This window comes from Pogona vitticeps, chromosome 15, assembly GCF_051106095.1.
Source record: "Pogona vitticeps strain Pit_001003342236 chromosome 15, PviZW2.1, whole genome shotgun sequence".
Classification (NCBI taxonomy): Eukaryota; Metazoa; Chordata; class Lepidosauria; order Squamata; family Agamidae; genus Pogona; species Pogona vitticeps.
The window spans coordinates 9,377,037-9,404,002 of record NC_135797.1 but is presented as its reverse complement, the minus strand read 5'-3'; the positions used below and the strand labels follow the sequence as shown (position 1 = coordinate 9,404,002).

At 44.1% G+C, this 26,966-nt stretch overlaps 2 protein-coding genes and 1 long non-coding RNA gene across 3 annotated transcripts in view; 2 read left to right on the top strand and 1 right to left on the bottom strand.

Annotated features, from left to right (window-relative positions):
* Nucleotides 1–1,835: 1,835 nt before the first annotated feature.
* Nucleotides 1,836–15,563, top strand: LOC140702792 (C-reactive protein-like). Its single transcript, XM_072983993.2, has 2 exons — nucleotides 1,836–4,713; nucleotides 10,570–15,563. Exons 1-2 carry the CDS (start codon nucleotides 4,650–4,652, stop codon nucleotides 11,190–11,192), a joined length of 687 nt encoding a protein of 228 aa, XP_072840094.2. The 5' UTR covers nucleotides 1,836–4,649; the 3' UTR covers nucleotides 11,193–15,563.
* Nucleotides 11,661–26,966, bottom strand: part of LOC144584866 (uncharacterized) — a 109,000-nt gene continuing 93,694 nt past the window's right edge. Inside the window, exon 2 of the long non-coding RNA XR_013539339.1 lies at nucleotides 11,661–15,035. This is a non-coding gene — a long non-coding RNA (uncharacterized LOC144584866). The remainder of the gene's footprint in view (nucleotides 15,036–26,966) is intronic.
* LOC140702791 (C-reactive protein-like) lies at nucleotides 17,970–20,251 on the top strand. Its single transcript, XM_072983992.2, has 2 exons — nucleotides 17,970–18,553; nucleotides 19,302–20,251. Exons 1-2 carry the CDS (start codon nucleotides 18,490–18,492, stop codon nucleotides 19,922–19,924), a joined length of 687 nt encoding a protein of 228 aa, XP_072840093.2. The 5' UTR covers nucleotides 17,970–18,489; the 3' UTR covers nucleotides 19,925–20,251.

The following is a 26,966-nucleotide window of genomic DNA, read 5'->3' as shown; positions in this document are numbered from 1 at the left end:
ATTCATTAAAACGTGGATTTGATTACTTAAAAGCTAGATTGTACTCCTTTACTTTAATCACAGTCTCAATATATGCTGCCTGTCTATCTACTTCTAATTCCTTTTAACTTGTTAATATTCTCTAACTAACTAAGCATCAAATATCTTATCTAAATACTTGTCAGGCTTCTCTCTGTCTAAACCCTCGATGGAGCAGGAGTGGCGTGTGGGCTGTCCGACACAGTACTGTGTTTTATCTTTGGGGAGGTGGGAGGTGACCCTCCTAGGTGGGGTTTGGAGAAGGCTGAACCAAGGGGGCAAACGCCATCTCAGAAGGTCCTCCTGGAGAGCAGAGTGGTTCTGTCATGGAGGAGACTGCTTTAGTGGTGGATGCCCAGTTGACCCTCCCAAGGGCGAGCCATCCCCACAGGAATTTACTGTGGCAGAGGAGGGCCTGGCCTCCGATGGTGGTGAGGGCAACCACAGTCTCGTCTCGGCACAGCCGCCGGCAATGGCTTCAACAGAGGAGGTTGGCCCAGTGGAGATGCCTGTGGCTGCCCTCCAGCCCGGAGAGGTGTAGGAAAATGGAGAACATCACAGGGGCTGCTGAAAGTGGTCGTCCGAGTCCGTTAGAAGAACCCGGGATGCTTTCCAAGTCAGCACAGGAGAGACAATGGGCAAGGGATGGAGAGGGTGTGGATGAGGAGTGCCCAGAGAGGGTGCCCACGATGCGGAAGGAGAGGAGCCATTGGGCATGGAAGAGGCCACCCCAGGGGAGGAAGGAAGGACGAGAAAGCACATAGGAAGCAGGCAGGAAAAGCTTTCCAGGAAAGCTCTCAGAGAACGGGACCGTAAAGAGAGAGAGAGAGGAGGACAGTAGCTCCGAGGATTTGGGCCCAGCCTTGGCGGAGGTGCCCATCGAAGGGGCACAGCCTGGCAAGGAGCAACCCAAAAGTCCAGACGCTCCTGCAAGACCAGCAGAGGCGCCTGGCACAGGTTTGCCACCACGGAATAGCCAACGGGCAGTGGCCTCGGCTGGAGTCTCCCAAAGAGACACCGAGGTGCAGACGGTCATGCCAGCATCCTCCTCCCGTCAGCATCCGGGTCGCCATTCCACTGCGCAGGGCCCACCTCTAAACCGTGTGGCTAATGCTGGCCGGGGTGGAGAGGGGGTGTCCGGTTTGAGGAAGGAGGCAGAGGTGCTTTATGGCCATGGCTGCCCAAGAAAGTTTTCAGGGGGGGACCTCCCGCTTCAATTCCTTGAAATGTGAGGAATCCTGGAGGAATCCGCAGGTTTTCTTCCCAGAATGCATGTGTCTGTCGTTGCCGCCCCCCGCGGGGGATCCTTGTGCCCCCTCCATCCTGCAGGGGCAGGATGGCTCCGGTGGAGTCACCCGTCACACCCTTGGCAGTCGATCTGGTCTGTGCCAGGACAGAAAGCTGGTGCCTGTGAGGTCCAGCACGTGCCCCCTGCTCACAGACTGAGGATCTGGACCCTTTTAGCTGCTCTGTGTCCTATTCCCACTTTCTTAGGTTTTCCTCTGGGGAAAAAAAGATATGGTGCTGCAGTGTACTATTCTGGATGTTTCGTTCCCTCCTTCCTCCGAACATCTGCATGAAATATCAGGGAGGGATATTAGGGAGAAGGGCATGATATCTCGTTATCACCAGGATTCAATGTTGTTGTTTTTCTCCAGAGACACGGCAGAGAATGCACACTTTTTCTCCCTTCTGGCCCTTATTTATGTGGCAGTTTTTAAAAGCACGGTTTTGATCTAGATCAGGGAGGAAAACTTCATCTGGCTAATTTTTAAAAGATTTGCATCTCACGCCATCTTGGCCTGAAAGAATCATGGGAGTTGTAGTGTGAAAAAGCAGAAGGGGCAAGGATTCCAAGTCAGCAAGGTACAAGAGAGCAGGACCGTGGACGTGAGCCAGAGAATGGAGTTGTTGTTTCCACAGATTTCCAAGCCTTCTAAGTACAAATTATAGAGGAACAGTGACAATGCGCTAATTGCGGAATGTTATGGACCCTAGAGGGCGTAGCTTTCACCAGAGGTTAAAGGCAATCCAAGAAGATATGAAGCAGACAGACAGCTTTGCAATGCAAACTTATATTGAATATTGTAGCATATACATCCAGCATTATCCATTTAGTACAGTCCTAGGTCATTCACAGAGTGGCAATTAGTCAGTCCGTTTTACCAAGCCAATAAATCAGAGTTCCGTGGCGAATACAAAGCCATGAATCCGTCCAGAAACATTTCCTCATTCTTCTCCTGTCGATCCACGCCCCACACGATTGAGTATACTGGAGCTGTTAGCTTTATCTACCTCTTCAGACGGTGATGTGCAGCTTATTGAAATCCCGCTCCAAGTTTGCAAGACACGGCTCCTCCGGCAGGATGTCTCCCAAGGCGCACCTCCGGCCCCGCACCTCATGCAGAACGCTCTCCAGATGTTCATCCATGGAGGCCAGCTGTTGTGCATAAGCTTGCTGGATCTGATTGTACGCAGGCTTGCAGGAGCTGGATTTCACTTGGATGCAGGCAAGGGCCTGAGGTGCTGCGCATGTGGTGCAAACATCCGGGTCGATCTCTGTGTCACACTCCTGGTTTGCCTGCCTGGGAGCGAAAGAGGAAAAAACATTGGTTTGTTCATTCGTTCGTTCATTCATTTCACTTGTATACTGCGCTGGCCAGTTTACAACCAGAATTAAACTAACATAAAGTAAAACAAATGGGTTGAAAAGCAAGCGGTTGCTTCTGCTTATGGACATGTTTTTAAATCAAATTAGTCTGGCAGGATTTGTTCTTGAGAAATCCTTGTTGGCTTCTAGTTATTACTGCACTGTTTTCTAGTTGGCTTCCTACTGACCATTCCATAATCTGTTCCAGACTTTCCCCTGGGAATGATGTCAGGCTGACTAACCTTTAGTTTCCAGGTTCCTCTTTTTGCCCTCTTTAGAGATTGGACCAACATTAGCCCTCCTCCCATCATTTGGCACCTCACCTGTTCCCCATGATAATAATAATAATGGACAGCGCTTCTGAGAATTCTTTGGCCAATTCCTTCAGTACTCAGCCCTGGAGAGGTGAACTTGTTCAGGGTGGTAAGGTCTGCCTTGACTATTTGTTTATTGATCCCCAGCTGCAATCCTGTCCCTCCCCCCTTGCACTTCACCTTTGTCTGGAGGCTCACAGTCTGGGAAACGACTGAGCTAAAATAGGAATTGAGCCACCGCTGCTTCTTCTATGTCATCATTTTTCTATTTTCATAGAGTAGCTATGCCACTATTTCTTTTCTTTGTCTTTTGCTATGCAAGTAACTGAATAATGCTTTTAAAAATTGATTTTAGTGTCTCTAGTTAATCTCAGCTCATTCTTAGCCTTTGCCCTCCTAATGCCACTTCTGCATTTTCTTGTTACTTGCCTGGTGACCTCACCTTCTTTGGACCTCCTATACATGCCTCAGGTCATTCCTGAGCTTTTTGTGAAGCCACGCTGACCTTTTTTTTGCTGCCTCCCACCTATTTTTCTCGTTGGAATTGTTTGTAGCTGTGCTTTTAGAATTTCTTTTTAAAGAAACTTTCACTCTTCTTCAACTCTTTTTATTGTTAGGATCTCCTGCCATGGGACCTTACTCATTGTTCTTCTGAGTTTATTAAAATTGGTTTTTTAAAAAATCCAGCCTATATGTATGTGGCTACACTCTGCTATGGTTTCCTTTTTGAAATCAAGAATTCTAGTAGAACATGGTCACTCGCGGAGAGAGTTTCTCCCTTAGTGCCACTTCCTCCATCAAGCCATTTCTATTGGTTAGAATCAACTCAAGGATAACTAACTAGTCCTCTAGTTTCTTTCTCCACTTTTTGTAGGAGGAAATTATCGGTCGCCCAAATCAGGAAGGACCATGCTTAAGAGAATTTACCCTCCCAACAGATATTCCGGTAACTGAAATCTCCCATCATTATTACTACATTGTGTCTCTTTGACGGTCTTGCAATTTGTTTATCAAAAGTTTCATCCACTTCCTCTCCTTGATTGGTAGCTGGGAGTCGACTCCAACTAATTGATCCAGATGCTCTCAATGGGACGTCCAATCTCCTCCTTCTTTATTTCTCTGCAGGAATGTGTATTTTTGACATATCCTGAAACTCCGCCTCCCTTCTATTCTTTCTGTTCTCTTTGAACAACTTATATACTTCCATTGCTGTCTTCCAGTCGTGGGAGTCATCCCGCTAAGTTATTTCTATCAAGAGAATAATTGGTAGAAATCTGTTATTGTTGTAGCAACTTCCTTGTAACGAATTCAGGATCCAGGTGCTCGAAAAACAGCAGAAAACATAAAAAATACAGTAAGCTTGGCCAGAAAGACTTTACATCAAAATGCAATGTATAAGCGATAAACAGAATTGAAATCGAACCTATAGAAATTCTATGCAAAGGGGTTAGATAAGGAGAAAAGGATTAGAAAGGAGAAAATGTTGCTGTAACCCTACCAGAACCTAAAACTTCAACGGTCTCTTGGGATTAATTCAGAGGAGGTTTGCAAAAGTTTTACAATTCAGGGGCTTGGTTTTATCCAGGCAGGAAGCTGTTTGTATAAATAAAAAGCCGGTTCTGCGTCCCTTTTGACCTCCAGCACAGCTCACTCTGCACAAAGTCAGCATGGCGATCTCTCCTCTCTGTCTTCTCGTTCTTGCTGGCTTGCTGGGATCCTTGGCTACCGAAGGTAAGAAATCTGATGAGACTGGACAGTGTACCTGCATTAAACCCTTATAGCAGTTTGATTCCACTTTATTTAATTGTTTATTAACATTTTATGAGTTTTCACTATAGCTACATTTAGGTCATGCTTGTTCAACATTGTCTTACATGGGCTGCTTATAATTATTCATTTTTGCATCTTAGTTTCTTAGTTGTCTCTTCAAAATGTATACATTTCTAAAAAGCATTTGAACCATTCATGTGTGCATTTTAGTGTATAATGTTCACTTCTGTCAGAATATTGCTCTCATACGATGTTCTTGAAGTATGTTATCAAAATCCTCTTTATATAATTGTTTAGCCATTTCTATCTCCACAGTTTCTGTCATGTCTATATCAATATCATATCTAATATATGTTAATTAAGTATTATTTGTTTTACCCCTTTCTTATATCTATCTTCAATTTACCTTAAGACCCACCTTGTTATTCCTGTATCCTGATCAGTGATCCTTTATTTCAGATTGCTTCCCTTTTCTAATATATAAGACATGTCCCCTTACAATTCCAGAAGTTAGGTGTATACATGCTTTTGCCTCTTTGTTGTGGGATTTCACTATTTCTAAAATTGCTTGAAGGGTAGATTTTGTTTCATCCCAAAATTTTCCTTGTTGTAACATGATATACCAAGATTGTGTTCCAAGTAAAAGTTGTCCAATTGCTTAATCAGTCCAATTTCATCAATAATTGATTCAAAACATACACTTCAATAGCTTGATCATCTTTAGGTTACATTTGAGCCCACTTTAGCTGCTGGGGCTCCACCCGAAGGGATGTAGTTTGGGGAGAGACTGAGCGTTTTCTGCTTGAGAGCTCTCTGGCTTTTTCCCCAAAGCCTAGATGGGCATTCTAAGGGTTTTGGCAAAGAACAAAATCCTAGGCGTCTGTTGGATGGACCCCACCAGCTGTTGGTGAGAAAACAAGGGCTGATCACAGACATACCCATAGATGTACTGATGGATAGATATATTACCGTATTTTTCCATGTATAAAACTATACTTTTGTCTAAAATCTTTAGACTAAAAATTGAGGGTCGTCTTATATACGGAAGCTGAAGAGAGAACAAAAACAAGTGGAGGGGAAAGCAGGGATCAAAGCGATCCTGCAGCGCTTTGATCCCTTTCCCCCTACACTTGCTAAGCCCCATTTAAATTTCTTAACTTTGGATTAGAAAGGGGGGGTCTTCTAAATGGGGGCATCTTATACATGGGAAAATATGGTAAGTTGTCTTTTTTACTTACAGGGCAGTAATGAAGGTGGAGCAACTGAGCCTTGGCCCCCAGGGCAGCAGAATTTAGAGAGTGTCAAAACCCAGAGGTGAATCTAAATGTGAATATTTAAAAAAAAAATAAACAGCACTACTTCCGGGCTCTGTCCACTTCCCTTTTAACAAAAGCATAAACGTTTTTATTTTGTGGGGGACCCAACTTTTTCATCCTTGTTCCTGGAGGGGGGTTCCTGCCCATGCTGCAGGATGATGGAGTGGATGAGAGTCGGTGCAACTCTCCCTGGGTGTCAGAACAGAAAATTCTACTTCTGTCTGCAGCCGAGGTGAGGAGAGGTCGATTGTGTATACAGTAAATGTTACGTGGAGGCAGGCTTCAGGAAAGGCAGGAGTGTAATAGATCAAGCCATCGTGTAATAAGCAAATACACTAAACCGCCTTACAAATATTTTTATGTCTCCTGTCAGCCTTTGACCTGACAGATAGAGATTGACAATGGTGTAAACTGGCTAAAACAAGCATTGATAGGAGACTCCTGTAGCTTATACAGCAGTTGCACACAGAAAATACGATGCAGACTGAGGTTCTGATTCTGGCTCTAGGGTGAAGCAGTGTTTGTGCCTCTCTGCCTTAAATAGTTTTAATCCGTTTTAAATAGTTCTTAAATAGTTTTAAACAGTTTTAAAAAGTTTAAACGGTTTAACTTTTTAATGTTTTTAATTGCTCCAACCTTTCAGTTTTTAATCTTGGCTCTGGAAAATCTTTTAACCTTTTTGGTAGTTGCAGCAGGATCCTATAGGGAGTTGGCCTCCCAAGCGGGGAGAAGCCCTAGGAGATTAGCCTGAGCCTCCTCTCACTCTCAAACCAACAATAACTGCTCCATCCAGCCATAGCACTGAGCTGGAAGACTATTAAAAGCAGAAAAAATAATCTTCAACAAGGAACGAGACTAAAGAGATGAGGAAGATCTTCTGGCTCTGCTTGGCGAATCAACTGCTATTTAAGAGACAGCTGAATAAAATGCTGAGCAAAGCCATCTACAGAGGACCTATTGGGAACATTGGGAATATCAGAAGACCAAGAATACGATCAGCTGTGATGGGGCAGAAAAGAATGTTCCCTTACATGGGAAGTGAGGCAGCAAATCTAGACCCCCATAGCCATTTAGGAAAACCTCATACAAAAACTAAATCCAATTCTGGTTTGCATTTTCTGTGAAGATTCTCAGAAACTGTAAAACCAATCTAAACCATGGTTTAACCATAGCTGTGCATCAGCACAACATTTATTAAACTGGCAGTTTCAACAATGCCAACGATTAGAAGGTCAGGCCAGAAGTGATGCCCTCTGAAAACTTTTGATATACTGTATATAAACTGCTGATACAACAAGCTAAGAAAGAATATACAGTGGTGCCTCACATAACGAGCGCACCGTTTAACGATGAATTCGCAAAGCGATCTGTTTTTGGGGATCGCTAATGCGATCGCATACCAATGTCTAGATAGGCAAAAACTCGCTTTGCGACGATCGGTAAGCATTTCGCTTACCGATTTTCGCAAAGCGATTTTTAAAAATCAGCTGTTCGGAGGTTCCAAAATGGCCGCTGGACTCCCAAAATGGCCGCACGCAGCGTTTTCGCGCCCTGCCCTCGCTTACCGAGGGCACGAAAATGGCTGCCGGATGGGGAAACATCGCATAACGGTGAGTTTTGGAGCCATAGGAACGCATTAAACTTGGCGTTTTCAGTTCCGTATAGCGATGTTTCCCCATAGCGACGGTTAATCCGGAATGGATTAACCTCACTATGCGGGGCACCACTGTACCAGAAAACTCTGGGGACAGTTAATTGAAGCAGCTAAAGATAAAAAACCATCCTTTGGGGGTTTAATCTCAGGTAGATCCTTGTATACCAGCAGACAAATGGGTCTCCTTTTTTTTTTTGCAAAACTGTATGAGGATGCTACTGACCCTTCCTCTCTAACAAGTTTAGAAAGCACCTCTAAATGGCCTGCTGTAACCCCAGGAGGGATTCCATCATATATAGCAGTGGTCCTCAACCTTGGGCCTCCAGATGTTCTTGGACTACAACTCCCAGAAGCCTTCACCACCACCTCTGCTGGCCAGGATTTCTGGGAGTTGAAGTCTAAGAACATCTGGAGGCCCAAAGTTGAGGACCACTGACATATAGAAGAACAAAAAAATGCCAAAGCCCTTGGACCAGATGGCATTCCACCAGAATTCTTAAAAGAAAATAAGGAGTTGTGGGCAACCTTTCTGGCCCCACTTTTTATGCATATTGATACCACAGGTGATATAGTGGTGCCTCGCTAGACAATGATTATCCGTTCCACTGAAACCGCTGTTTAGCGAAATCATTGTCTAGCGAAAAGCATTTTCCCATTGGAATGCATTGAAACCTGTTTAATGTGTTCCAATGGGGAAGAATCGTCGTTGTCTAGCGAACATCGGCCATAGGAAAGCCGCTTTGCGAACCGCCGATCAGCTGTTTAAATTGGTGTCTTGCGAAGCTTAGGTCCCGAAAACACCCGTTTTGCGAGCGTGGAGGGAGCTCTCAAAATCGTTGTCTAGCGAAAATCGGTTTGCGAAGCAGGGACCAAACATTGTCCAGCGAAATTCCCCCATAGGAATCACTGTTTTATGAATCGCTATAGCGATTGCAAAAAGCCAATGTCTAGCGAAAAAACTGTCATGTGGGGTAACTGTCTAGTGAGGCACCACTGTATACCCAGCTCCTGGAAAACAGCCACTGTAGTCCCATTTTATAAGAAGGGCAACAGAGAGGACCCGTCCAACTACAGGCCGATTAGTCTGCTAAACATCATAAGCAGGGCACCTTCTGGATACATTTTTGGATTGGATTGAGCAAGAGAACGTCATAGTGGCAGAACAAGCAGGGTTTAGGCCAGGGAGATCGGCAATAGATCAATGCCTAGTTATTCAACATCTCATTGAGAGACTAGGGGTACAACCTCCCTTTAGGCAGCCTTAGCATTCATTGATTTTAAATGGGCATTTGACTCCATATCTAGAATGCGACTCTGGGATAAACTGACAAAGTTCTCTATAGATAGAAGACTTCTGGGTCTTATAAGGGCCTTAGACGAAGAAACATATCCAAGGGTTAGATGCACATTGGCTTTGTGATTCCTTAGAACTCACTAAAACTCAAGTTACCGTATTTTTCGCACCATAAGACACACTTTTCCCCCACAAAACAGGGGGGTGGAAAGTCTGTGCGTCTTATGGAGCGAAGAAAACAGATTATATTTTCCTGTTTTCTTCTCCTAAAAAATTGGTGCGTCTTATGGAAAGGTGTGTCTTATGGACAAAAAATACCGTAGGCAGGATTCTTTGGTTTAACTCTCCATTTAGGCTCGGTTCCTGCCTCACTGCTTCTGCTCTTTCCAGAGGCCTCTGATGGGCCGTTATTTGCGGAAATGGGATGGTAGGAGATCGAGCTCATTAGTATGATCCAGTAGGATTCCTTGGATGTTCTTCGGTCTGTTTCTTCATTTGAATTATTTTTACCCTGCCTTTATCCTTAAAAGGACCAAAAGCTTACAACAGTTAAAAGCTAAAACAAAGTGCGTATACAAATATCTAAAAAGAATTAAACAGGTATTGCATTTCAAATAGTCAATAAAATCAATACTGAAAACATATTTTTTATTTTTTAAATTAAATTACACAACATAAGCCTACTACCACACAGTAAAAAACCCACAATAAAATGCAATTACATATCACATAGTGCCACCATCACCTTCAAGGGCTAGCATTAAACTTCATTCAATCCATTTTCTCTCCAAAAATTGTTTCTTCCCTCGGTGTACAGTGGGGTCTTGACTTAAGAACGGCTTGAGTTAAGAACATTTTGACTTAAGAACCACTCTCATAGGAAAATATTGACTTGACTTACATACTTAGATTTGAGTTAAGAACTGAAAAAACCCACGTGGGAGGCAGGGAAAGTGCAAAATTGGAACTTTCAGTTAACTGTTGGCCAGTGAAAAGGGTGCCTGTCTGTTTCCTCACTCCTCCCAGCGTTTAGAGAGTGGATTGGGAGACAGCCTTCAGACTGCCTGGTACTGCCTGGACTGTATTTTCCCTGCCTTCCCCGAACCTTTCTTGACCTAAGAAAAAAAGAGACAAAATATCCCCCTCTAGTGGTCGAAGACAGAATAGCAGCTTCCCATTAGTTTCTATGGACGGAAAAGAGCAGATACCGGTCAAATGGTTTTCAATGCATTCCTATGGGAAATGCAGATTTGACCTGAGAACTTTTTGACTTGAGAACCGCCTTCCAATACGGATTAAGTTCTCAAGTCAAGACCCCACTGTATACCCTTCCCTCTCCAAAATACATATTCTAAGAATACACTCCATATTTTCTTAAAATCATTATTTTTTGATTGCCAACTTCTTATTTTCATATCACATGTCAGTTTCCATTCTGAGTTACAATAGACTGATCTTCCATACATTTTGGGAAGTGCTAGACTAGATCCAAGTGACAACGGCCTGGGATCCTAAGGGGAGAAAGAATTTTAATATTTCTTGCTTCCCTGCAGATCTTCAGAAGAAGGTCTTCGTTTTCCCGATAGAATCAAACAACTCTGCTGTGTTTTTGAAGGCCCCGCTCCAGCAGCCGCTGACCGGTTTCACCGTGTGCCTGAGATCCTACACCCTCTTGACCCGTGGATACGGCCTCTTCTCTTATGCCACCAAGAGAAACTACAATGAAATCCTCCTCTACAAGGTCGACCCAAACGAATACAGACTTTATGTGGGAGATTCCGCTGTGACCTTCAGCCTTCCGGAAAAGCAGGGCTCAAAATCTAATTGGGAACACATCTGTGTGAGTTGGGATTCTGCTACGGGATTAGTGGCCTTGTGGGTGGATGGCCGTCCTTTGCCACGAACGGGGCTGAAGAAAGGTTACTCCATCAATCCCGAGGCATCGATTGTCCTTGGGCAAGATCAGGACTCCTTTGGAGGTGGCTTTGCTACCAAAGAGTCATTTGTGGGAGAGATGAAGGATGTGTACATGTGGGACAGGGTGCTGACCGCTGACGAAGTGAATCTTGTCTGGAACGACATCAGAGTTGATAACTGTCTGATTAACTGGAAAGACCTAGATTATGAGACCAGAGGTTATGTGGTTCTTCAACCTTCCTTGTTTCCGAGGTACTGATTGAGGAAATGTTCTTCTCTCTCTCTATCTTAAAGCAGTCTAAAAATTGTACAACACTAATTCAGTAAAGGTTGTTATGTCGATTTCAATGACCTTAAGACTTCGATGGACAAACTGTCAGCGTATTCTTCCAATAAAACTTTAATTTTGTTTCATTTACTATTGATAAGAATTTATACAAATCTCATCAAACAGAAATTCAACGAAGAATTTTGCAATATTTTCCATAGTAAACATGGCTGTCCTTGATGATTTTTTAAAGATGGATTTGAGAAAAATAAAATCTAGCATATTTTACCTTAACTGAGTGCTTAATTATTACAAATCTGTCTCTTTCTGAGAGGATCTACAGATGTATAAAGGGTGTTTTATAACCCTTTCTTAGAATTTTGTTTCAGTTGGTTTTGAAAAAATCTGGTAATGTTAATTGTATTTCTGTTTGGGATAGAGAACTATAAGATGAACAAATAAGACAAAGAAATAGAATACTTTATTACAATCAACAGATCAGATGTGAATAACACAGAACAGCCGCACAAGAATAAACAGAATCAATAAAACTATAATATACATTATGAGCAGCAGACTCTTGGGGGAACAAATTCCATAAATAATTGTTAAGAGCATTACCCCTACCCCCAGTTCATACATATTCATATACACATACATACATACATGTACAGTGGTGCCTCGCATAACGATGTTAATTGGTTCCAGGAAAAAAAAACGTTATGTGAAAACATCGTTATGTGAAGCACCGTTTCCCATAGGAATGCATTGAAAACCGGTTAATCCGTTCCAATTGGAACGGATTATCCGGTTTTCTGCCACACCCCATGGCTTTGATCTGACCCACGGTGGCTACCTCAGCCATGGCTGCTGGCAGACCAATGTCCATCAGTAACAATTAAAGTGGCCAGCTTCTCTGCAGCAGCACTAGTCTGCAGGCGAGAAATGGTGCCTTAATCCTGTACATATATACAGTGGCATAACGAGCGCCCCGTTTAACGAAAAAATCGCATAGCGATGGCTATCCCAAGGCCTCCTTTAGCTCTACCTCCCCTGGAACTCGGTTCGGCTTTCAGTGTACAACTTGTGAAACCATCTAGCTCCAGGTCTTTTGTCTCCCAAAAATCTCTTGGAGGCATCCTATATCAATTCCACAGCATACAAAATGATTATATCCGCTGACCGTTAAGACCACAAACATTTACATATACAGTACATTAAAATGCACAACAAAATGACATAACAGCGGTAAGATTGTACGTCTGATAACCATACAGACTCTAATCAGCTCCATATTCTTTACCATATCTCCAGTACTTCCTATTCTATCATTATCATTCAGACAGCTATCCCTTAATTTTTTCGCTAGCCGTCCAGACGTGGCCACTCTCTTTGTTACCTCCTTATTCCTATCTTCCAAAAGCTTCTGAAGGAGTTCCTTTCTATCTCTGCCATCCAAAGAAGGTATACAGTGGTGCCTCGCACAACGGGTGCCTCACACAACGATGAATTCACACAACGATGCATTTTTCTGTTAAATTTGCCGCCTCACACAGCGATGTTTCCTATGGGGGATTTTCACACAACGATGTCTCTTTTTTGTTCCTGTAAAAGTGTCTTACAATGTTTGGAAGCTGTTTTAAATGCTTGCACTGGTTAGCCCACATCCTGAACCCTATGCAAACTGATTTTGGTGTTGTTCTGACACTTTGTTAATTTATGATGATTTTTTGTTTTCTCCATTGGAAACCATTAGACAGACCATTCAATGGTTTTCAATGGAGAAAACAAAAAATCATCATAAATTAACGAAGTGTCAGAACAACACCAAAATCAGTTTGCATAGGTTTCAGGAGGTGGGCTAACCATTGCAAGCATTTAAAACGGCTTCCAAACATTGTAAGACACTTTTACAGGAGCGAAAAAGGACTTCGCAAAGCCATTGAAATGTATTGAGTCAGCTTCAATACATTCCAATGGAGGAAACATTGTTTCACACAGCGATGTTTCCTATGGGGATTTTCACTCAGCGATGGCAATCCGTTCCAATTGGAACGGATTAACCGGTTTTCAATGCATTCCTATGGGAAATGGTGTTTCACAGAACAATGTTTCACACAATGTTGATTTTTTTGGAACCAATTAACATTGTTGTGTGAGGCACCACTGTACAAGGTTTTATGAGCCATTCCCGGATCTGGTCAGAAGTTTTACACTCTAGGATGACATGACTCAGTGTCTCTATAGTCCCCTCACCATATACACATAACCGACTCTCGTGCCTTCTATTTTCAGGATACTCTAAATCATTTAAGTACGGCATAGGTAGCCATCTATTCAGGGAGTTTATTTTAATAAATCCTTTGGCCCTGTTTGTATCATGTTGTCTTTCTATATCTAAGATCCTTTGCTTAATCAAATTTTTGGCTTGGATCATATTCATTGACAATAGATATTGTCGTGAGAATCCATAATATCCCAGCTAACATTCCAGCATTTTCCGCCATGTTGGGACAAAGCAATCTTGCAATGTCAAATGGACTAGCCCTGAGGTATTATGATTCAATTTTAGGCAATATGTTATAGCAGCTATCCATAGCCTGGCCTCAACAGTTACTAGCCCAGCTTCCAGTCTTATGGCTGTGTTTGATGCACATATACGAACCTGTAATATGGCTCTTAGAAATTTTGACTGCTGTCTTTCCAGAACAGTCAAGTTAGCTGGTATACTAAATGGGGCTCCGTAGATCATCTGTGCTAATGATTTCATCATATAAAGTGGAATAGCAGCTGTCACATTTCTTCCCCCCCCACCTGCGTCCAGAAAATTTTTTGTATAGCTCCCATGCTTTTGGGGGGCATTTGTTATTGCATGTTTTATATGTGCATTTCTTCTAGATTACTATTGAATATAGGCTCAGGCACAGGTACATGAATTAGCTCAGTTGCTTCCAGTTGTAAGAAGCTGAAAGAGCTAGCTTTGGCCGTGGCTTTGTCAGTAAGTATTATTATGTCCCTACTGGTTAAGTCTGGGCATTCTTGCAAAATTCTGTCCTGTTGTGGCTTAAGTCACATGCTTGAAGATGTACAGTATTTGCTGGTTAGTTGAACTTGGTTAAGATCATTTGAATGTACAGTACCTGGTGGAACATCCATAGTGGGTTGTTTGGTAGTTGTGTTGGACGGGCAGTTCTTAAAAGGTGAAGGGTTGTAGTCTAAACCAGTGGTTCTTAACCTTGGGTTACTCAGGTGTTTTTGAACTGCAATTCCAAGAAACCCCAGGTGGTGAGGGCTTCTGGGAGTTGCAGTCCCAAAACACCTGAGTAACCCAAGGGTAAGAACCACTGGTCTAAACTATTTCCTTTATTTAAAAGGGGGCAGATCTTTTCCTTGTTCTCCTTCTCTGCTATTCCTTGGATGTTTCTACCTTGAAAAAGTCCACTCGTCATTGCCATGTCATTATCAGAAACTTGGAGGTGAATAAGGGTATCTTTCAGGGGCAAGTAAGCAAGGTTCAAGATAGCAGGACAGTGGACGTGAGCCAGAGAATGGAGTTGTTGTTTCCACAGATCAATTATAGAGGAGCAGCAAGCAACAAACGCCTAGAGGCCTTGAATCCGATGTTCCTCTGGCAAGTTTTCATGCGAGCTTTGGATCTTCGTGTCTCGAGTCTCTGCCTATGCTTGTCCCTCAATTTGGCTACTGGGGTTGGAGAATCTGGTGGTGATTCCGTTCTCTGTGCTTTTAATTGCCCAACTGAAAATAACACCTCAGATGCCAAATTTTCTTCGGCTGATCTCTCTCGGTCCTCTTGTGCCGGTAGGAGCGATCCACCTTGGAGGAATAAAAAGAGACACCCTGTTACAAGATGGGGGGAGGATACGTGGATTCATGAGAAAACGAGAAAAAGAGAATCAAAGAAAATACTGATTGTTAATATTTAGGTGCCAGGTGGAACTCAATAAACTGATTAAAAAACAACTGCAATTAGAAATAATAAAGAAAGACTATGACTATTACTGTGTGACAGGGGGTTTTAATGCTGTTTTTGACAAAGAACTGGATACAAAAAGACAAATTAACAAAAAAAAGAGAGCGAAGAATAATCTCAAGAAACTTTTACAATTGGTGGGAAAAATAAATATGATAGATGCTTGGAGGACATGTAACCCAAAGACAAGAGATTATACTTTTTCTTCTAACAGACACAAATCGTGGTCAAGAATTGATACACGTTGGATCTCAACAAGCTAAATGAAAGAACTGCAGCAAATAGACATTTTACCAAATACATTTGCCGGTCACAGTCCAATTTTATTACAACTGGTAGCAAACCAAAAGAATTTAATTGGAAGCTTAATACTTCACATTTAAAAAATGAGGAATTTATTAAGCAAGCAAAAAAAAAAAAGACATGGATTTCTTCTTCAAACAGATTTATGAGGCCGGAAACACCAATGAAAATGGTTTGGCAGGCAAGTAAGGCATTTTGTTTAGAGGAGTAGCCATAAGATTCACATCAAATCAAGAAAATGTATGATTATTTGTTAGAAATTAAAATGCAAGCTGAGATGGTCAAAGAATGTATAATTAGATGGGCAAAAAATATAGCACATAACATTGATATTGATCAATGGTTGCAAAGATGGCAACATAATATAAAGCTCACAAAATTGGTTAATTTCAAGGAGAACATATAAGATGTTTTATAGATGTCATATGACTCTGCAAAAACTATCAAAGATTTATATAGATGTATCAAATGTTTGTTGGAAGTGTGAAGCACACGAGGGAAGTTTTTAATCACATGTGGTGGACTTGTAGAGTAGCGAAGAAATTTTGGATAGGTGTACATACTCTGTTACAAAAAATATTACTTTGTAAGGTTCCACTAACCCCAGGACTGTTTTTACTGAGTATTATACCAAATATTATAAATAAGACAAAGAACTACTTAGTTATATACATAGTCACTGCAGCCAGAATTCTTTATGTTAAGAACGGGAAGAAATCGGTGATACCGGAACAAGAGGAACTTATTGAAAAGTTACAGGAAGCGGCAGAAATGGATCTCTTATCAGAAGTGCTGAAATACAAAAGGCACGATAGGATTTATTATATAAATGGCTTGAGTCACCAGTCTTTTAATAATATAGATTAAAAGGAGGACGTAAATGTAATTTAGAAACTGGAGGGCAACTATATAGCAGAAAAATGGAAAGTCAAGTTGATATGGCAACATATTTTATGTTCTCCCCCTGTTTCTTTTTCCTTTTTCCTCATATCCCTCCCTTACTTTTTGTATCCCCTACCCCAGTGGTCTCCAACCTGGGGCCTCCAGATGTTCTTGGACTTCAGCTCCCAGAAATCCTGGCCAGCAGAGATGGTGGTGAAGTCTTCTGGCAGTTGAAGTCCAAGAACATCTGGAGGCCCAAGGTTGGGGACCACTGCCCTACCCTATCCTAAATTGTTAATAAGACATAAGACATAAGACATAAGAAATTTATTTGTCATTGCGCTCACAAGTGGGTGCAACGAAATGAGGTGCTCTTCCCCAAGGTAAAACTGGACAACACTACAAAAAAAAGTTAAAATATACACAACTTTCACCATCCAAATATAGATACCCCGTTTTCTCTCAGCAATTAAAATTCCACCAAAAACCTATGGCCCCGCATTTAAACTCAATACTGCACTTGGGTAAAAACTGTTCTTGAATCTGCTTGTCCTTGCTTTCAATACCCTGAATCTCCTTCCTGATGGTAATAGTTTAAAGAGCTGATATCCCGGATGAGAGGAGTCTTTCAGTATGTTAGATATCTTCCTCTTACAACTGTTCTTATACAATTCTTCCAAAGAGGGGAGTGAACAGCCAATGATGTTTTGGGCCGTCTTGATAAAAAACAAACAACAAAAAAAACCCTCAGTTCAAGGGACTTCAGTCCCTTCCTGCCTTTTCCTCCCCAAGGCCTAGACTCACCTTTCTCCTCCTCCTCCTTGGCAGCATCGTCCACATCAGGATTGGGTCCGCCTATCCATCGCTTGAGGACGTGCGCAACAAAAACTGTGAGGCACAACATTTTGTGATGGAGACAGAGACACAAGACCGACTCTGAAACCTCCACGCTGCCTGTCCCTCAAGAGAGTGACTGTTGATCCGCCTCCTCCTGAGTAAATTCTGTTGTCAGAACATTGCTGGGCCAACGTTGCCCGCGTTGCCAGCAGGAAGAAGGACGCCAAGCTTTACCTAGCCGAGGGCAGCCTGGATTTTGACAGGACCCATGGTAGTTGTTCAGAATGATGGCCGGCAAAGGGCCCCTTCCAGCTCAACAGTTCTAAGAGGATGATGGTGGCGAAGCTGCTTCATTCTTTTCCTGCATTCTCCATGTTCTATTCCTGTTTTCAGACGGGCACCCTAATATTGCAACGCTCAGAGACTTAAACCACTGAGCTCTCCAGCCAGTTCTACTAACATCTTGTACGTCCTGGTTTTCTCTCTCATTAAAATGGTTCTTAAAGTTTCTAAAAATCTCAGTTTTTTCTAGTGCAGAAGGCATGTATACACTCGTTGTTATGGGCCATAGACTTAGGGTGATCCTAACGGGGCTATTTAAAGCGTGGTTTTACCAATTCCACACAGAAAGGATTTCTCCTTTCTGCCAATGACCAGATGCCGTACACGAGAACATGAACCAGACCCGTGTGGTTGTTGTTGGAATTGTTTGTAGCCCTGCTTTTAGAATTTTTTTTTTTAGAAACTCCCACCCATCTATTCTTGTTAGGATTTCTCTTTCTATTCTCTCTGTTCTTTTTGAACAGTTTAGATGCTTCCACTGCTTTGTTCCAGTTGTGGGAGTCATCTCACCAAGTTTTAGGTATTCCTCCCGAGTCACACTAATTGGTAGAAAACTGGAACGGTTGTAGCTACTCCCTAGTAGTGACTTCAGTATCCAGGGGCTCAAAAAACACAGCAGAAAACATGAAATTAAGCTTTGCTAGAAAGGCTTTACGTCAAAATGCAATGTAAAAGCGATAAACAGGAAACCAAGAAAAGGAGTTAGATAAAAAGCAAAGGAGCAGGAAGAAGGGAATGTTGCTGCTAAGCTCTGCACAGTAACTAGAATCTAAAATCTCTCCGGTGACTTTGGGGATTAATTCAGAGAAGCTTCCAAAGAGTCACTATTTAGGGGCTTGGTTTTTTTCCAGGCAGGAAGCTGTTTGTACAACTAAATAGGTGGTTCCGCGTCCCTTTTGACCTCCAGTCCAGATCACTCTGAACAAAGTCAGCATGGCGATCTCTCCTCTCTCTCTTCTCGTTCTCGCTGGCTTGCTAGGATCCTCGGCTACCGAAGGTAAGTAATCTGATGAGACTGGACAGTTTATCTTTGCTAAACCCACTTTAGCTGCTGGGGCTCCACCCGAAGGGATGTAGTTTGGGGAGAGACTGAGCGTTTTTCCACTTGAGAGCTCTCTGGCCTTTTCCCCAAAGCCTAGCTGGGCCTCATAAGGCTCTCGGCAAAGAACAAAATCCTAGGCGTCTGTCGGATGGACCCCACCAGCTGGTTGTGAGAAAAGAAGGGTTCATCACAGACATATCCGTAGATGTACAGCAATCTCTCCCCTCTGTCTTCTGGTTCTTGCTGGTTTCCTAGGATCGTTTTGCTAATGAAGATAGTAAGTAATGTGATGAGATTGGAGAGTGTATCTACACTTCAATCCTTATAGCAATTTGATTCCAATTTAGCTACTGGGGATCCATCCTAAGGAAAGTAATTTGGGGGAAAGACTGCGCATTTTTGGCGTGAGAGCTGGTGGCTGCCCTGAGCCCCTCCGAAGCTGAATGCTCCTTTTTATGGACCATTGATCTGATCCAACAAGCTTTTTAATATATTCTTACTCTCAGCAGACAGGGAAACCTTGACGGTTTAGCTGAAAGCCCTACTAGTCCACTCTCTGTTCCCCGAAAACCTCAACAGGTGCCCTTTGGGAGAACAACAAGAAGGACTTGAAGTTGGGGACAAACACAGTCCTAGACGACCACTTGAGATCCTAAGTTGAAAGGATTTAAAAAGAATGTTAATATTTCTTGCTTCCCTGCAGATCTTCAGAAGAAGGTCTTCGTTTTCCCAACCGCCTCAAACAGCGCTGCGGTGTTTTTGAAGGCCCCGCTCCGGCGGCCGCTGACCAGCTTCACCGTGTGCCTGAGATCCTACACCCTCTTGACCCGTGGATACGGCCTCTTCTCTTATGCCACCAAGAGAAACTCCAACGAACTCCTCCTCTACAAGGTCAACCCAAACCAATACAGCCTTTACCTGGGAGGTGCCACTGTGAGCTTCAACCTTCCGGAAAAGCAGGGCTCAGAATCGGATTGGGAACACATCTGTGTGAGTTGGGATTCTGCGACAGGGTTAGTGGAATTGTGGGTGGATGACCATCTTTTGCCACGCGTGGGGATGAAGAAAGGTTACGCCATCAATCCCGAGGCATCTATTGTCCTTGGGCAAGATCAGGACTCCTTCGGAGGTGGCTTTGATATCAACCAGTCACTTGTAGGAGAGATATCAGATGTTTACATGTGGGACAGGGTGCTGTCTGCTGATGAAGTGAATCTTGTCTGGAATGACAACAGAGTTGATAACTGCCTGATTAACTGGAGAGACCTAGATTATGAGACCAGTGGTTATGTGGTTCTTCACCCTCCTGTTTTTCCAAGCTACTGATTGAAGAACAGTTGCTAAACAAATCAATTCCCTTAACAGCTGGTCTTCTCTATCACTAGCTTAAAGCAGTCTAAAGATTGTACAACACTAATTCAGTAATGGTTATTATGTTGATTTCAATGATTTTAAGACTTCCATGGACAAACTATCAGCATATTCTTCCAAGAAATCATTACTTTAATTTTGTTTCATTTTCTCTTAATAAGAATTTATACGAGTGTCATCAACCAGAAATTCTATGGCAAATTTCCATATTAAAAATGGCTATAACTATGATTTTAAAAAAATTGATTCCAAAAAAATAAACATTAGCATATTTTCCCTCCATACTGCTTGATTTTTACATGTCTGGCTTCCTTCCTCCCTCCCCATCTCTCTGAGATGATCCACATCAATATGTTTCAATTCATTTTTGAAGAATCTATCAATGCTCACCAATTTCTTTCTATCTGGGATGGCAAGAACTATAAGATTAACAAGAAATACAGTGGTGCCTCGCTTAGCGATCACTTCATTGAGCGATGAAATCACTTAGCGATGGACCTTTGGCCATCGCTGGAGCGATCGCTTAGCGATGGCCCCAATGGGAAAAAAATGCTTTGCGATGATCGTGGGGAAGCGATCACTGCAAAGCCCCCATTTTTTGACAGCTGATCGGCTGTTCCAAAATGGCCGCCAGAAAAAAAATGGCCACCGCTGTTTTGCCTCACTTTAGAGGCACCCAAAATGGCCACCGCTATGGAGGAATTTCGCTGTGAGTTTTTAGCCCATAGGAACATATTAAACACGTTTTAATTTTATTTATTTATTTATTTATTTATTTATTTATTTATTTATTTATTTATTCAATTTATATGCCGCCCAAACTACCCAGAGGTCTCTGGGCGGCTTACAATAATTAAAATTCAATACAGCAAAAGATAAAATAATTAAAATACAATTAAAATACAATTAAAATTGCCATCAGACCCACAGCTAATATTATTTCAATTAAAAGCCTTCTGGAACAGGAAGGTTTTGACCTGGCGCCGAAATGTCATCAGCGTCGGTGCCAGACGAATCTCAGTCGGGAGGGCATTCCATAGTCTGGGGGCAGCTGCCGAAAAGGCCCTTTGTCTACAAGCCGTCCCTCTTACCTCCTTAAGGGACGGCTCTTTCAAAAGGGCCCCCTGGCTAGATCTTAACTGCCGGGTAGGTTCATATGGAAGGAGGCGGTCCTTCAGGTATCCAGGGCCCAAGCCGTTTAGGGCTTTATATGTCAAAACAAGCACTTTGAATTGGGCCCGGGCAGCAACTGGTAGCCAATGTAACTTATACAGAATCGGCTTGATATGTTCCGTGGCAGCTGCACCACTCACCAGCTGCGCAGCTCGATTCTGGACCAGTTGCAATCGCCGGACCGTCTTCAAAGGCAGCCCCACGTAAAGCGCATTGCAGTAATCTATGCGGGATGTTACCAGTGCATGTGTGACTGTCATGAGACTCCGCTCGTCCAGGTAGGGCCGTAGCTGGTATAATTTCCGCAGCTGAAGGAAGGCGCCCCTGGCCACCAAGTCCACCTGGGCTTCCAGTGTTAGACTGGGGTCCAGGAGCACCCCCAAGCTGCGGACCCTGTCCCTTAGGGGGAGTGTAACCCCATTCAGGGCAGGGAAATGGCCCTCCAGCCTGTCCGGCGAAGCACCCACTAACAGCACTTCCGTCTTGTCTGGATTGAGTTTCAATTTATTAACCCTCATCCAGTCCATTATCAGGTCCAGACACGAGTTCAGCACAGAAACTGCCTCACCTGGATTGGTGGAAAACGAGAGGTAGAGCTGAGTATCGTCAGCATATTGCTGACTCCTCAGCCCAAACCTCCTGATGACCTCTCCCAGCGGTTTCATGTAGATGTTGAACAGCATGGGGGACAGTATTGAGCCCTGAGGAACCCCATGACATAACTGCCATGGGGCAGAGCAACTGTCCCCCAGCACCACCCTCTGGACACGGTCAGCCAGGAAGGAGCGGAACCACTGTAAAACAGTGCCCCCAACTCCCAACCCAGCCAGCCTATCCAGAAGGACACCATGGTCGATGGTGTCGAAAGCCGCTGAGAGGTCCAGGAGTATCAACAGGGTCACACTCCCCCTGTCTCTCTCCCGGCAAAGGTCATCGTACAGGGCGACCAAGGCAGTCTCTGTACCAAAACCCGGCCTGAAACCCGATTGAAATGGATCCAGAAAATCCGTTTCATCCAGCAGCGCCTGGAGTTGCCCGGCCACAACCCGCTCCAACACCTTGCCCAAATAAGGTCGGTAAAATGAGTACCCAGCTTGCTGGGGGGGCAATGTGTAGCCTTTATAATTAAAATTGTAAACCGCCCGGAGAGTGCTTGTAGCGCTATGGGGCGGTATATAAGTCCAATAAATAAATAAATAAATAAATAAATAAGGGAGGTTCGCCACTGGTCGGTAGTTGACCACCAGCCTTGGGTCCAGGTTAGGCTTTTTAAGGAGTGGTCGAATCACCGCCTCTTTCAAGGCGGTAGGGACCACTCCCTCTCCCAGAGAGGCGTTCACGGCCTCCTGGACCCAGGTGCGAACCCCCCTGGCTGATCTTCCAATTAGCCAGGATGGGCAAGGGTCGAGCGGAGTGGTGATAGAATGGATAGATCCAAGCACCCTGTCCACATCATCAGGTCTCAACAATTGAAACTCATCCATTAATACTGGACCTAAGCACGGCGCACTGGACACATCCTCTGATTCTGCAGTAACTGTGGAGTCCAACCCACTGCGAATCTGAGCGATTTTTCCCTCAAAATGTATGGCAAACTCATCACAGCGAGCTGATGAGCAGTCCGGGACCTCCACCGGATTTCCCGGTTGAAGAAGATCCCGGACCACCCGAAACAGCTCTGCTGGACGACATTCTGAGGAAGCAATACGGCTGGAGAAATATTGCCGTTTCGCCAGCCGTATTGCCACGAAATAGGCCCGATAATGGGCTCTAAGTCGTGTTCGATCGGACTCCCAGCGGGATTTCCTCCACCTGCGCTCCAGCCGTCTCCCCTCTCGCTTCATCGCCCGCAGTTCAGAAGTATACCAAGGAGCTGTCTGGGCTCGGCGAGCAGGGAGAGGACGCTTAGGCGCAATCGTGTCAACCGCCCGGGTCATCTCCCTATTCCATAGGGTGACCTGAGCTTCGACAGGAGCGCCGACCATATCAGACGGATAATCCCCCAGAGCATTCAGGAATCCATCTGGATCCATTAGTCTCCGAGGGCGGATCATCTTAATAGATCCCCCACCCTTGCAGAGGGAAGAAGACGCTAATAGACTGAACTTGACCAGGAAGTGGTCTGACCATGACAATGGGGTCACGACCAGCCCCTCCACATCCAAACCACCATCTTCCAGTCCCATTGAGAAAACCAGGTCCAAGGTGTGGCCCTTCTCATGCGTCGGACCGATGACACATTGAGACAGCCCCATGGTTGTCATGGTGGCCATGAAGTCCTGAGCCGCCCCAGTCAAGGCAGCCTCGGCATGGATGTTGAAGTCCCCCAGCACCAACAGCCTGGGAGTCCTCAACATCAGGTCCGAGACTACCTCTGTCAGCTCAGGCAGGGAGACTGTTGGTACGCAGCAGGGTGGGCGGTACACCAACAGAATCCCTAACCTGTCTCGCGAGCCCAACACACAATACAGGCCCTCGAGACCTCCTCTCAAAGGGACAGGAAGCCTGGTCAAGGAGATAGAACTCCTATAGACTATAGCAACTCCCCCTCCCCGACCCTCCGAGCGACCCTGGTGCTGGACTGAGTACCCAGGCGGACATAGCTGGGAGAGGGGAACACCACCCTCCTCTCCCACCCAGGTCTCAGTAATGCACGCCAGGTCAGACCCCTCATCCAGAATTACATCATGGATGAGGGCAGTTTTATTTTGTACTGACCTGGCGTTCATCAACAGCACCGTGTGGCTCGAGGGTTTGCTGATATGGTCGCCTGATACCATCTGGTTGGGGGTAGAACTAGAAGAGGGGATAGATGTAAGATATCTAACCTCTCTTCTCCTATGCGGGCATGTCCTACCCCCACCGCCATTCCTTCCCCTACCCAGCACCACCTCAATGGCTGCCCCCTCCAACACCCTCCCCCCTTCCTGTTCCATTAGATCCACTGTGGGTCTCTTCTTCATTGCTGGCAATTAATAACAATTTAAAAACATTTAAAACATATATAAAATAAAACTTTTCTAAAGCCCCTTCTCTCCCTCCCAGCCATGTAGCTCATGTTGAGAGGGGGATGAGGCAGCCAGGAGCAGCAGGGCCTGATCCTGCAGGCACAGGGGAAGGTTGAGCCAGCTCCCTTGAGAAAGGGCTGGCATCCAACAGGGGCCCGACCACAGTTCCACTGCCTCTCACCCAGTGGCTGTGGCCGGCAGATGGTCTCTTGTTCCCTCTGTCAGCAGGCACTCTCGTCCGGTCAGGTCCCGAAGGAAGCTCCAGTTAAAACCTTTTTCTCCCCCTGGGCCAGGTGGCCGGTGTTGGTAGGGGATGAGGCGTTCCTACGGGCTTTTTAAAATCGCTTAGCGATTAAATCACTTAGCGATGGTTTTTCCTGCATGGATTAACGTCGCTAAGTGAGCCACCACTGTACAGATACTAACCAAAAATAGGTTGTTCTTCACAGAAAAGGATTTTTTTGTTTAGAATGTACATGTGCTAATTTAAATAGATTCCAATATTATAATCAAGTATTATTGTTGCAACTTACTGTATTGCACAAGACTGACTAGGTAACCACCTTGCAAAACAGCACTGAGAGACAGGGGAGGTATAATTCAATTACAGTGGTGCCTCGCATTACGTTAATTCATTCCAGCAAAATTGCTGTAGAACGAAAACATCATCAGGTGGTGCAGAATGTGGCGGCCAGACTCCTTACTGGAGTGAGAAAATACCAACACATTTCTCCAACTCTGGCCGCACTGCATTGGCTGCCCATTCATTTCCGTGTCGACTTCAAAGTCTTAATGCTTACTTATAAGGCCCTAAATGGTTTAGGACCTCGATACTTGGCGGAACGTCTGCTTCCACCAAGGTCTACCCAGATCACCCGTGCGAGTCAGGAGGTGAGGCTGAGGAGCCTGACACCGAGAGAGGTCCGGAAGGAGAAGACACGAAACCAGGCCTTCTTGGCGGTGGCTCCTCGCCTATGGAACAACCTCCCTCCGGAGATTCGCACAGCCCCTATGCTGGGAATCTTTAAAACCCAATTAAAAACATGGTTATACATCCAGGCCTTCCCTCCAGTCAATACCTGATTTCTTTCTATTTCCCTTTATTTTTTTCTTCTATTTTATTACAGTTATTATTGAACGACTATGCACATTCTTGAATTTATTGTTTTATCCTATATTTTAAGCCGCCTAGAGTGGACGAGATAGGCAGGGTATAAGTCAAATAAATAAATAAATAAATAAAGCGAAATTAAAAAGCCCATAGAAATGCATTAAAACCCGGTTAATGCATTCCAATGGGCTGGAAACTCACAGTCCAGCGAAGATCCTCCATAGCGCGGCCATTTTCTGTGGCTGTAGAGTGAAGAATCCATCCCATAAAAGAGCGGGGAGCCATTTTATTTACGCGGCAGCCATTTTGAAACCACTGATCATCTGTTTGAAAATCGTCATTTTAAGAGAATTGGTTCCTGAATCAGGGAACCAATCATCGCAAAGCGAAATTCCCCCATAGGAAACATCGTTTTGCGATCGCTTTTGCAATCGCAAAAACGTCAACATCAAGCAGTTTCATCGTTAAACGGAGCGCTCATCTTGCAAGGCACCACTGTAAATAAATAAGGCAGAGTAATGGGAGATATCAACTTCCATTATCCTGATATCTGTTGGGAGGCCAATTCTGCCAGGTACAGTCCTTCCGAAAATTCCATGTCTGTGTGCCTGATAATTTTCTCCCACAAAAAGTGGAGAAAGAAACTAGAGGACTAGCTATCCTTGACTTGACTCTAACCAGTAGGAACAACTTGATGGTGGATGGGGCAGTAAGGGGAACCCTGGGCAAGAGAAACTCTCTTCTAGTAGAATTCTTGATTTCAAAGGAAACATATGCTGGACTTGTTTTTTTTTTAAGCCAGTTTCATTAAATTTGGGACAAGGATAAGTAAAGTCCCATGGCAGGAAATCCTAACAAGAAAAGGAGTCCAAGTAGGCTGGGAGCTTCCAAAAAAAAATTCTCAAGGTACAAATTCCAACAATTGCAACAAGAAAAAAAGGTGGGAGGCAGCAGAAAAGGACAGTGTGGCTTCACAGAAAGCTCAGAGAGGACCAGAAAACAACAACAACAACAAAAGAAGACGGATAGGAAGCAGAAAGAAGGCCAGGACACCAAGGATGAGTACAAGAATGAGTATGTTTCGTTTCCACATTGAATTCAAGGTCACGATGATAACATTCAAAGCCCTAAACAGTTTAGGACCTCAGGACCTATTAGAACACCTGCTCCCAGCCAGATCGGTCCGTAATACCCGTTCTTCCCGGGCAGCGTGGTTGAGGACGTTGATCCCGAAGGACAGAACTGGAGGGAAAGAACAAGAAACCGGGCCTTCTCGGTGGTTGCCCCCCCCCGCCTATAGAACAACCAGCCTATGGAGATCCCTGCTGGGCATCCTCGCTAGAGAAGTTCAAAGGGGCTCTTCCGCCAGGCTTTCCTGGAGCACTAGGATCTCGCCCTCCCTTTTTACCATACTTTTTGCCATCCTCTCCATCACTCCCTTTAAACCACCTTTATTGACATCTGTTTTAATGTCCCTGTTTGTTATGTATTAATTTATTTTTATCGTGCTTTTTAATATTATTCTTTATATTGTTGTTAGCTGCCCAGAGTAGCCAGATGGTGTGGGATATAAATTTAAACAAACAAACAATACAGACAAGTAGCAAGGAAATGCAGAAATGGCATTAGGAGGGCAAAAACTGAGAATGAGCTGGGATTCGCTAGAGGCACTAAAAGCAACACACACCCACCCCACACACATTCT